Below are 12621 nucleotides of genomic sequence, written 5' to 3' on the forward strand. Positions count from 1 at the left end.
TGGCGACCCTGCCTGCGAGGCCGACTGTAACAGGATGCTGGGACTCGAGGCGCTCGCCCCTCGCTTTGTGCAAGGCAAAAGAGCCAATAAGGAACGAGGCAAAAATTGGGTGCAGTAAACCCGAAAAGGGGGCGAGGAGGCCCGCGGGAAGAGCGGGGGGAGGAGACAGGGAGGAGCGGGGAGGGCCGAGAGAGGAGGAGGCCGGCGCCGAGCGCCAGCGGCGCCCCTGACAGAAGAGGGGGAAGCCTGGGGGAGCGGGCCTCGGAGCGGAGGGGCCGGCGCGGGGAGGCGGGCGCCAGGCGGGGGTTTGCCGGGCCGCCGCGCGTGACGTAGCGCCGGGCAGGGCGTTATCAGCTGCGGGGCCGCGGCGAGGGACGCGCGGCGACAGCGGACGGCGCCGCCCGGGCCCGGACGGCTGCAGCCCGCGGCCGCGAGCGGGTCCCGAGAGCTTCTGGCTGTCGCCCCGTCGCGGTGCCCGGTCCCAGGGCGGCATGAGTCCTTGGCTGCAGCCCTAGCGCCCGCTCCTCCGCCCGGGCGGCCGGGCTGCGGCGACGGGTGCTCGCTGCGAGGGTCGGGGCCATGAAGTCGAGTACGGCCGGGACGGCGAGGGAGCTGGAGCCGCAGGCGCCGGCCCGGGGCGAGCAGCGCGCGCTGGAGCCCGAGGGGCGCTGGCGGGAGAAAGGCGAGGCGGACACGGAGCGGCAGCGCACCCGGGAGCGGCAGGAGGCCACGCTGGCCGGGCTGGCGGAGCTGGAGTACCTGCGCCAGCGCCAGGAGCTGCTGGTTCGGGGCGCCCTGCGTGGCGCAGGGGGCTCGGGAGTCGCTGCGCCCCGCGCAGCAGAGCTGCCGGGAGAGGCGGCGCAACGCAGCCGCCTGGAGGAGAAGTTCTTGGAGGAGAATATCTTGCTGCTGCGGAAGCAATTGGTAGGTCGTGCCTGGAGGTAGGGGCACGGCTGTCCCTGCACAGGGGCTGAGATTCGGGCAGGTGGTCTGGGGGTGGGCGCGAGGGTCCCTCCGTTTGGGGGGATTCTCCCGGATCCCGGACCTCCATTCCCGCGTGGACCGCGCGCGCCCACGCGTTTCTGGCGTGTGCCCGCTTTGTGTCAGGTGAGGGGCTGGCGACCCGGCGCGGATTGCCGGGAGGCGGTGGCAGCTCTCCCCTTCTCGCGCTGCCTTCGGGATTCTTGGAGTCGCCTGGTTGTAACCTTCAGTCTCTCTAGTTAGACGAATGCAACGCCCTCTCCCTGAATGTTTGCAAACCCTCCTTTAAAATACCATTTCTTTTGGAGGTCTTAGCTTCGTGTCCTCCCGCCGAGAGGGGACAAAAGCCGAGGAGGGGGTTTGTGGCGAGGTTAACTGTCCGAATCTGAATTTTACGATTACGCGGAAGCGCACGTAGGGAGCCCTGCCCCTCCCGGGACTCTCCTCACGCCAGCAGCCTGGGCTGCTGCTTAATTTCAAATAGAAGCCCTTTGTATGAGGCAGCTAAAACATGCAAATGATAGAAATTTGGCTGGAGAAAGTGCCCCGTCCTCTCGTATTTTATGTGAACGGCAGTGGAGGTGGGAGAAGAGAGAACCTGCTCTTAGGCAGCATTAATCTTACTGGATTTCCGTCAGCGTCTCAGTCATTCTATGCCATCTGCATTAATGGGGAAGAAAAAGAACTTTGGCGCTTAATGTATTGATGAACAGCTTTTGACCCCGCCTCAGAATAATGGCGGCAGCTTTGTTATGGTGACCTCAAAAATGTTTTGAAAAGAGAGGAAAAAAATTTTTTTTTCTGAACATGTGATACTGTCTGAAACTAAACATGCTAGATAATGTCCCTCCTACAATAGTGAACGTAGGTGATGTTGCGTGGTTATTTGTCAAGGGGTTTCTTGTATTATCTCTTTTCAGATAATTTTTCTCTCTCCTCTCTCCCTCTTTCTCTTTCAGCATCAAAGCGCTTTTACTTTGGTTTATTTTGCCTTAAGAAGCGAATTCTAGCAAACAGGCATATATGGGTTTTGTCTACAAGCTTTTTAAGTCAAAGGACAGACAGGAGGAATAATATTCCTATGCATTTATTTTTTAAAGATGCATCCTGGTTTGTGCAATACCTTTTTTGGCATTTTACTGGGTTTTGGTAGCAGCCCAGATTCGTGTGTAATGTGGATTTGAGTCAATTCTTGCCGGCTATGTCTTGGTCATTGACATTTTATGCATTGTCTTGTACAATAGCACCTTTTTCTCTTAACGAGTTTCAAGATTGTGAGTGGCACATTCCTGTTGTCCCCTGGAGGGGAGTAAGGCTACATGTCAGGAGAATTTCAGTCCAGTCAGTGTTTGTGGTACTATTTTCATTTGTAGACTTGGCATTCATGATTTGAACCAGATGCCTTTTTAGTTCTCTTGCTTTCCCAGCAGTAGGAAGCACTAGGTGGCGCTGTGAGTTAGCACTACAGATCTGTCACCTTTGGAAACCCAAGTTGAGTTCAAATCTTGATGGACCTTCCCTTGAGGGTTTTGGATTTTGCCGGCTCACATTATACTTGGCACTGGCTATTAGTATTAGTTTCTCACTTTCAAAGGCCCTAAGACTGATTAAACCCCACAAAGCAACTAATAGAAAACAAAACTCTGTGGGACATTTGGCCAGAAAATCTCACCTAAGTAAGAGTATAGTGTACTGTAGGAAATATCTCACACCCTGACTTCAAATTAGAGTCTACTGTGAAGTATGGTTTTGTGAAAAATTGGCTGTACGCAGAGGGTTTAAAAAAATCTCCTTATCCTTACCTATAAAAAGCAAATTTGTATATATTCTTTGAAACAAAAAGCAAGTTGTGTTTTTATGAAAAAACTTTATAGCACCACAAAATGCAAGAAAGTAACACTAAACATAGGACATATTCTTGTTTGTTTTAAATTTCAGGTCATCGAGTAAAATTTTGCTTTTGGAAGATTTAGTGAACTCTATTTATTTATTTTTAAAGATTTTATTTATTTGACACAGAGAGAGAGACAGTGAGAGAGGGAACACAAGCAGGGGAGTGGGAGAGGGAGACGCAGGCCTCCCGCTGAGCAAGGAGCCTGATGTGGGGCTCTATCCCAGGACACTGGGATCATGACCTGAGCGGAAAGCAGCCGCTTAAGTACCAAACCACCCAGGCGCCTCTAGTGAACTCTTTAAATGGTAATTTGAGTACTGATAGCAGACTTTCTGGTTCTTTGTGACCAAAAATGTGTTCATTTTTCCTTTCTGTGTTTCTTCCGAATCAGAATTGTCTGAGGAGAAGAGATGCTGGTTTGTTGAATCAGTTGCAAGAACTTGACAAGCAGATAAGTGACCTGAGACTAGATGTAGAAAAGACATCTGAAGAGCACCTGGAGACAGACAGTCGGCCCAGCTCAGGTGAGTGTGTGAGCGCAAGGATGGAATTCTGCACTCAAGTTCTACTTCAGCCCCCTGGGTTTAGCCTTCCCAGACCTGCAAATGGCAATGGAGTTTGTTTCTAGGGCAGAGAGATTAAAAAAAAAAAAAAAAAAAGCAGTCTGCCATTCAGTTGTATGAGAGGGAAATAAAACCAGATGACAAAATTTTTAATAATGAGATTGATCTGACTGGAGTCCCCTGAGTTTAAAAATAAAAGCTTCTATTCAAATTTCTGGAAGAGCAGTCCTCCTTTGAAACTTGAGAAAGTCAGAACTGGGCTAGAAAATTAGTCACACTTCAACTTCCTGAGACCACTTCAAAAGTTTTTTTTTCTTCTTTTAAGCCATTTGGCTTCTTAACTAGATTTGTTTTTTTCTTCAAATTATTCTTCCTGAAACTTTCACGGTAAATTGAGGCTGTGAGAGATCTAAGTCTCTTTCCTTGCACATCTTTAAAGGTGGGGTCAAGGAGGAAGGTCATTTTGAGGGTGAGAGTAACTTTGAAATGTATCCATAGATAGGGGCTCTTTGCTTTTTCCTAAGAATTGCCTGAAATAAAATCATACAGGCACAACGCTAAATCCAGTGAACCAAAATTGCCCCCCACTACCACCTTCTCCCTCTCCTACCTTTCCTAGTTGATTAACCCTTTTCCTTTTAAGCACAAATGTGTACTATTGCTTGACGTGATCTTAATTCCAAATGGTGTTTTTATTTGTAGGGTTTTATGAGCTGAGTGATGGGGCTTCAGGATCCCTTTCCAATTCCTCTAACTCGGTCTTCAGTGAGTGTTTATCCAGTTGTCATTCCAGCACCTGCTTTTGCAGCCCCTTGGAGGCAACCTTGACTATCTCAGATGGTTGCCCCAAATCTGCAGGTAAGACTTTTTAGAATCGATAGACATTTTTTTTTTGAAGATTTTATTTATTTATTTGACAGAGAGAGATCACAAGTAGGCAGAGAGGCAGACAGAGAGAGTGAGAGGAAGCAGGCTCCCCGCCGAGCAGCGAGTCCGATGTGGGACTCGATCCCAGGACCCTGAGATCATGACCCGAGCCGAAGGCAGCGGCTTAAACCACTGAGCCACCCAGGCACCCCCGATAGATCTTTTTTTTAAAGGTTTTATTTATTAATTTGACAGAGAGAGAGAGATCATAAGTAGGCAGAGAGGCAGGCAGAGAGAGAGGGGGAAGCAGACTCCTTGCTGAGCAGAAAGCCTGATGCAGGGATCAGTCCCAAGACCCTGAGATCATGACCTGAGCTGAAGGCAGAGGCTTAACTCACTGAGCTACCCAGGTGCCCCTTGATAGACATTTTTAATTGGAAGGGGTGAAAGGCCCTTAAAGATGATCTAGCTTCAACCCCTTCTATTGATAGAAAAACAGAGTCAGAGCATTTCATCAGTGTGCTACATTTCATGACATAGTTGATTTAGAACCATGATGACCACTCTTCAGGTCCTCCTTGGGTACTAGTTAGCTGATGGTGGCAAGATAGCTTATCCTTAGAAATTCTGTCCCAATATTACAGGTCTCTTGGGCTCTGTTTGCGAGCCTTTGCTGTTAGCTTAACTTGTTTACATTTTCTCTTGAAAACCACTTTGGATCTGTTTTTTTAGTTCTTTTAATCATTGAAAGCTCAGACTTACACTAAGTTAAATTTATCTGTCAGACTGATTGGCACTTCAGGGAGCAGTGCCCCCTCCATGTTCTCCAGAATGTCTTGTACCACGGCAGCCATCTTTTCTTCTAGCAGGTGGCGGGATGAGATTCCCCTGGGCCATGTGCCACTGTTCCCCATTTTGGGCTATCCTCGCAGTGACCTCGAGAGAGAGTCGTGCAGTTGTTGGTATTGGAAGAGTTTCTGCATTTCCGCTGTATGTCCCACACTGTACTAGATGCTTTGGATACATTTATCTCCTTTGAATCCTCCCAATAGTTCTGCAGGGTGTGCAGGTATCGTTAGCTCCATCTTATGTCCCAGAAAAAGGAGGTCCAGTGAGGTTAGGTTAATTGTTTAAGGTTATATAGGTAGTGGCTAGCAGAGGCAGGACCATGCTCAGGACTAACTGCCAGGTCCAAGTTTTTTTCCACGACATCAAGGGAATTCAGAAATTATTGTGTTCGACCTTCTCATTGAACAGAGGAGGAATTTGGTTTTATGAAACAGCTCGTCAGAGGCTCCTCATTTGCTGAATGGCAGAGTTGTTGCTGAAACTTGGGACTCCTTGCATAGTTCTGCTTTACTGTGGTTCCTCAGAAGAGCAGAGAAAACATGGAGAGGAGCTGTGGATGCCAGCACAAGGCACTGTACTCTCGGTTTGTCTGTGTCCTCCACCTGGGCAGAAGGCTGAATTTTTGAGATCCAAGCAATGAAAACATCATGCCAAACAACTGAGGCTGCTAACTGGCTGGTTTTTTGTGTTTTACTGTGTGCTGTCAGCAGCAATCACTTGGGGAAGCACAAATCTGTGTTATCTAGAGTGTCTAGGCCTCAAGTTCATTGGTAATTGCTCCCCTTCACTCTGCAGCTCTGGTTTCAGAGGGAAACTTTGAAACCCATTAAAGGTGCTTTGGTAAAGGTTTTCCTTGAGGACAAACCCCTGATCTCCCAAATGCCACATCTTCACATAATTGAGACAGTTGTACTGGGCCTTGGGGACTGAGATGTCTGTTTCGCTCCTTAACTCAGTCGGGAATAGGGACAGAATAGTAAAGTGTAGGTAAACATAGGGCAATGTTTAAATGTAGGGCGAAGATAGAGTAGTGGAGGAGGAGGGATGGGCAACGATATTAGCTAAAAATGTTTCCCTTTCTTGTAGTTATCTGTTTGTTAGGAGTAGAGGTGTGTGCGTGGGGTGGGGGGTAAGGACACAGCACTTTTACTTTATAATAATCTTTTCTTCACAAATGAATCCTATCTTTTCTGTGTCCAGAATATATTTTTCCCCAGGGCTGCTAATTACTATTGAAGGTCTTGGAGCTTTCCCTTAAATTAAGCAATTTACATAGACTCTGGCACATAGTAGTTTTTCAATATTTGAGTGAATAAGTATAATACAGGATATGTTAAATAGTGACAAAAACTTTGATTTTCCTTAGCTAAAGTTCATTAAAGGGATTTCATATTTATAATAGTCACCAAGGGTAAGACATCAAAATCATTTAATTAAGCAAGAAATTGATTTTATTGTATCTTGACCTCTACATTTTTGAGATGTGGAAAATTTATTCATTAATACTACAACTCAATCTTTTAAAAACTTATCAAGAATTCCTTCCTATTTAAAAAATATTGCTTTAGTTTTTAGTGTCACTATTGAAAATATAAGGTGATTATTATTTACATTTGGTTAATCTTCATTGAAATTTGATCAGTTTCTTTGAACTTCCAATTGACAATTATACCAAACACATGTCATTAAGTAGGTCTAAAAAGATAGAAAATGAGGAGAAAGCTCTCAGAAAGAACAGTTTATCTGCAGTATTTCAAAAGGAAACCAGGTATAGAATACAGAGGGTAGAGTAGCCCAGAGAAAGAATGATTCAAAAAAATTTTTTTTCTAGTTGTAAATGCAGTGCAGATTTATGGAAAATGTAGAAAATAGGAAATGAAGAAAATCTCACTTGCTTTCTACACTGCAGTGCTACTATTGGCATCCTAGTGTGCTTCATCTAAGACTTTTCTCTTGGCATATATATACAGTCAATAAAATTATAATCATAGTCTCGTATTATATCATGATTTTCACTAAACTTTAAAGCATTTTCCCCATATTATTCAATAGTTTGAAAGGTTTTTTTTTTAAGATTTTATTTGACAGAGATCACAAATAGGCAGAGAGGCAGGCAGAGAGGGGGGGAAGCAGGCTCCCTGCTGAGCAGGGAGCCCAATGAGGGTTTTGATCCCAGGACCCCGAGATCATGACCTGAGCGGAAGGCAAAGGCTCAACCCACTGAGCCACCCAGGCACCCCAATTTGAAAGTATTTTTAATGGCTGAATACTTTTCCTTCAGAGGATATATCATTTCCTGTTACGAATTTCTTTGTTAAATATTTCTCCCCTCATCCAGTAGTATGGACTGTATGTAAAAGAGTACAGTACATTGTAGGAATAATTGATTCTTTAGCATTCTCTGTGAATTTGTTTTCCTAGAAATTAGCCTGAGTCAAGCTGGCACTGTCCAATTAATTTCTTCAGAGTGTACCTTTAAATGTTTTTCAGATCTCATAGGATGGTTGGAATACAAAGAAGGCCACTGTGAAGACCAGGCCTCAGGGCCAGTTTGCCATATCCACTCCACATCACAATTTAATTTCCTTGGTATCATTGCAGATGTGAATCCCAAGTACCAGTGTGATCTGGTGTCTAAAAACGGGAACGATGTGTATCGCTACCCCAGCCCACTTCATGCCGTGGCGGTGCAGAGCCCAATGTTTCTCCTTTGTCTGACGGGCAACCCTCTGAGGGAAGAGGAGAGGCTTGGTAACCATGCCAGTGACCTTTGTGTGGGATCTGAGCTGGACGCCGTCAAGACAGACGCTTCCTTGCCATCTCCAAGCAGTTTGTGGTCTGCTCCCCATCCTTCGTCCAGTAAGAAAATGGATGGCTACATTCTGAGCCTGGTCCAGAAAAAAACACACCCCGTAAGGACCAACAAACCAAGAACCAGTGTGAATGCTGACCCCACAAAGGGGCTTCTGAGGAATGGGAGCGTCTGTGTCCGAGTGACTGGGGGCGTCTCACAGGGCAACAGCGGGAACCTTAAGAATTCTAAACAGGTGCTTCTGCCCTCGGGCGGAGTCCCTTCTTTGGACCACGGGACGTTCTCCCCACTGAAGCAGTGGTCAAAGGAATCCAAGGCAGAACAAGTGGAAAGCAAGAGGCTGTCCCCGCCAGAGGGCTGCTTGTCAGGCGCTGCCACTGAACTTCCAGCCAAGCATCTGCCCAAAAATGGCAAGCCCGCTTCCCAGGAACACGCCCGGTGCCCCACCGCTGTCCCAGGGGAGTCCCCCAAAGACAGCATTCAGGTCTTAGCCGCTCCTGCCAAGGAGAGCCCCGGGAGGGTCCCCGCGCCGCCGCCGGAGGGCAAAGCCGTCCAGCCTCTGAAAAAGCTGTCCCAGAAGAGCGGCCCGTCGGCCGCCCCTCCGGCAGCACCCCCTCCTGTGCCCGCGGCGCCGCTGCCTGCGGCTTTCGCGGTGGAAGAGCGGCCGCCGCTGGATTTCAAGAGCGAGGGCTCCTCTTCCCAGAGCCTGGAGGAAGGGCCCCCGGCGAAGGCGCCATTGGGCCCGGGCCCGCAGGCCGCGGGCGGCAGGCCCCACCGCGGCGCCCGGACCGCGGCCGTCCCGCGGGGATCGGCCCCGAAGCACCGGGGCGCCGACAGCACGCTGCCCCCGGTGAGGGAGAAGAGCCGCGTGGCGGGCAAGAAGTCCCGGTTCCCCGACGACGCGGACACCAACAGGAAACTCAGGAAGGCCTCGTCCCGCGGGAGGAAGGGCGGGGGCGGCCAGACCGAGGCGGGTCTCCCCAGCCGGGCGCCCGGCGTGGGCCACAGGGCCGGGGGCAGGGCGCACGGCCACGGCCGGGAGGCACTGGTGGCCAAGCCCAAGCACAAGCGAACCGACTCGCGGCGCTGGCGCTCGGCCGCGGAGGTATCCCTGGAAGAGGCCCTGCGGCGGTCGCGACGCGGACGGCGCGAGCACTTGGGGCTGTATCCCGCCGCTGTGCCGCTGCCCTACGCCAGCCCTTACGCCTACGTGGCCAGCGACTCGGAGTACTCAGCCGAGTGCGAGTCGCTCTTCCACTCCACAGTGCTGGACACCAGCGAGGATGAGCGCAGCAACTACACCACCAACTGCTTCGGGGACAGCGAGTCCAGCGTGAGCGAGGGTGAGTTTGCGGGCGACAGCACGAGCTCCAGTGACTCCGAGGAAAGCGGGGGCCTCATCTGGTCCCAGTTCGTCCAGACCCTCCCCATCCAGGCGGTCACAGCCCCAGACCTCCACAGCAACCCCACGAAGACCTTTGTCAAAATTAAGGCTTCGCATAACCTCAAGAAGAAAATCCTCCGCTTTCGGTCTGGCTCTCTGAAACTCATGACGACTGTCTAAGGAACGCCGCTGGCGGGAAGAGCGGGGTATTTTCTAGTTTTCTAGAGGAAAAGGTGGCGTCTTATTTTTGTGTGTGACAGTTTCACGGAATGCTTTCCTTTCGTTGCGGTTACCCTGAGGTCAGTTGTCTCGTCTTCATCCTGTAGGGACACTAGTGCCTTTAATGGAAGGTAAAGAATGTCTTTTTGTTGGCTAGGAGTAAATACTGGGTTTTTAATGGTGGTGATAGTGAATGAATTTTGTGGTATCAGGTGATTTTTATCGGAAATTCTCCGAGCATCTGTGAAGGCACAGGTTTCGATGGTCCAGTCTTACTGGGATGGGACCTTTTGATCTGAAGGTCAGGTTGATGGAATGTGGACATACGTTTGCTTTTTGGTTCTCTCGGGCAGTGTCTCCATCAGGGTTTTCCTGTTGAGAGGCATCACATACAGTTGTGTGAAGTGGGTACGATGGACAGTCATTGTTTTCTGTAATTTTCAATATAGTCTCCCTTTCATAGGTGGGTCCCCATTCTATTTTCTTCTCAGAACTGTTTGGTTTACTGGACTCAGAACTTGAAGACCAACCTCTAGATCCAGAGCTGGTGACCTGGATAGGGAGGCTGCTAATAACCTTGAAAGGATTCACTAAAACTTTTGCCGCATTTGGTGCCCAGGCCCTGGTTACAGTAACCCTTTAAGGGCCGATTAGCCAACATTTTGATGCCTTTTTCCTCCTCCCTGATTTGCAGCTGATCCAACCATTTCTTCCTGGAAGGACTTGTCTTCGGGTAGAATTTGGGTCCTGGGGTACTGAGAAATTCAGCCCTGATGAAATAACCCTTGGGTGTGACTCCAAGCCCAGAATTGCTCACTGAGCACTGTGCCACCTAAGCATTGGCCTGAACATGTTAGTGCAATCCAGTCCAGATTGGACCACTGACCCCGTCTGGAAGGGCTTTTTTTAAGGAAAAAAAAAATTGTTTTGGTAAACAGTATTGTGTAAAATTGTTTTTTATACCAATATATGCATGTTTTGTGCATGAGTAGTATTTGTTTTGATATTTCTATGGATGTTAAATTACTGTATGATATAAACAGTATGTGTTTTTATATATCATTGTGTAAATTTAATATAACACATTTTATGCTGTAATAAACAATTTGTTTTACTGCTGTTAAGTTTGTTGTTTGGGTATAAAACCAGTTACACGTAAAAATCTTGTGCTGATTGTTTTGGAATTTCTATTCTAGGCATTAGAATATTTGCAATAATTGAAGCAGGTTTTAGGTGTAGGCTTCGATTGGATGGTGAGTGAACAAATGAAAAACAAACCACTTCTTTAGAATAGTTAAGGTAATTCTTTAAAATTTAAGGTAAATTTGGTAGGTGTCATCCAAGGAGAATATTTCTGAGAAGAGTCTTCTTATTCCCCCAACTTTTCAGTATAAAAAAAATTTCTGACACGGAAAAGTTGAAATGAGAGCAAACACCTACCTGTATAGCTAACACCCAGATTCAACAATTGCTAACAATTACTAACACTTGCTTTAACTCTCTTTTCGTATATATTAGATTAAACCATATTCCTGGTTTTGAAGCTTAAAGACAGATTTTGGCAATCTTCCCTCTCCACCACACTGCTCTACTCCTTTAAAGTAAATTTCAGGCAGCATGGTAATTCCTGTCTAAAAACTTAAGCCTGTATTTCCTAAGAACAAGGAAATTCTTGTGTATAGAACTAAAATGTCATGATCACACCTAAGGAAAACTGGCAATAAATCTGAATATCATCAAATATTTAATCTCTATTCAGATTTTCAGACTTCTTTTATTTCAGACTTCTTTTATTTGTTTCAGACTTCTTTTATTTAATTTTAAAAATTTATTTATTTATTTATTTATTTGGGAGAGAGAGCGAGCACGAGAGGAGAGAGGTCAGAGGGAGAAGCAGACTCCCTGCCAAGCAGGGAGCCTAATGTGGGACTCAATCCCGGGATTGCGGAGTCATGACCTGAGCCTAAGGCATTAGCTTAACCAACTGAGCCACCCAGGTGCCCCTTGTTTCAGACTTTTTAACAGCAGTTTCCTCCCTTTAACTTGCCAGGTTTCAGTCAGTATGTGGTGTTTGGTTGTAGATATTTTGTCTTTTTAGTTTAGAATAGTCTCCTCCCATTTCTTAAAAGTGATAGTGGGGGGCGCCTGGGTGGCTCAGGTGGTTAAAGCCTCTGCCTTTCGCTCAGGTCATGATCCTGGGGTCCTGGGATCGAGCCCCGCATCGGGCTCTCTGCTCGGCGGGGAGCCTGCTTCCTCCTCTCTCTCTCTCTGCCTGCCTCTCTGTCTACTTGTGATCTCTATCTGTCAAGTAAGTAAAATAAAATCTTAAAAAAAAAAAAAAGTGATAGTGGGTTTTTAAATTCATAGTTATAGAAGAGCTTACATTCTGGATTTGGTTGTTTCCTTATGCTGTCTTTTAATACCTAGTCCTTCTATTTCCTGTAAACCGTGTAAGGCTTGGTTAGATTCAGGTTAAACATTCTTGGCAAGAAGATTTCACTAGTGATCTTTTGTGTTTTTATTGCTTCACATTAAGAAACATATTACCAGATTGCCCTACTATTACTGAATTGAAGAGTGATTCCTTGGTTAAGGGGGTGAGCAGAGATTTCTCCATTATAAAGCTTTTTTTTCTCTGCAAATGGTTATTATTTGTGGGTGATTCTTCAACATTGTGTGGCTGTTCTTCACAACATTGTGCTTAATGGCTTTAGCTTACACTGCGGATCCTTGCATGAACCAGTTACTGCCTTGGGGGTTCACAGTGGTGGTTTTCTAAATATCTTTCCTTCTACATTCTACAAAAAAAGGCTTTCCTTATTTTTTCCCCTTTTCCTTTTTTTAAATTTAAATTTTAGTTAACATACGGAGCAATATTGGTTTCTGGAGTAGAATTCAGTGATTTGTCACTTACATACATCATCCAGTGCTCATCACAAGTGTCCCCTTTAATACCTGTCACCCACCTGGCCATACCCCATCTGCCTCCCTCCATCACCCCTCAGTTTGTTCTCTTATATTAAGAGTCTGTTATGGTTTATTTCCCTCTCCT

The 12621-nt window shown here is 47.0% G+C and overlaps 1 protein-coding gene across 2 annotated transcripts; it reads left to right on the forward strand.

Annotated features, from left to right (window-relative positions):
* Window positions 1-273: 273 nt before the first annotated feature.
* DACT1 (dishevelled binding antagonist of beta catenin 1) lies at window positions 274-10367 on the forward strand. 2 transcript variants are annotated; one of them, XM_046007047.1, is made up of 4 exons: window positions 274-924; window positions 3267-3399; window positions 4141-4296; window positions 7645-10367. In XM_046007047.1, exons 1-4 carry the CDS (start codon window positions 580-582, stop codon window positions 9528-9530), a joined length of 2520 nt encoding a protein of 839 aa, XP_045863003.1. In that variant the 5' UTR covers window positions 274-579; the 3' UTR covers window positions 9531-10367. The 2 variants fall into 2 exon arrangements, with proteins under 2 accessions (XP_045863003.1, XP_045863004.1); XM_046007048.1 differs by having other exon boundaries at window positions 7756-10367.
* Window positions 10368-12621: the final 2254 nt, after the last annotated feature.

Source organism: Meles meles, chromosome 6 (assembly GCF_922984935.1).
Source record: "Meles meles chromosome 6, mMelMel3.1 paternal haplotype, whole genome shotgun sequence".
NCBI lineage: Eukaryota > Metazoa > Chordata > Mammalia > Carnivora > Mustelidae > Meles > Meles meles.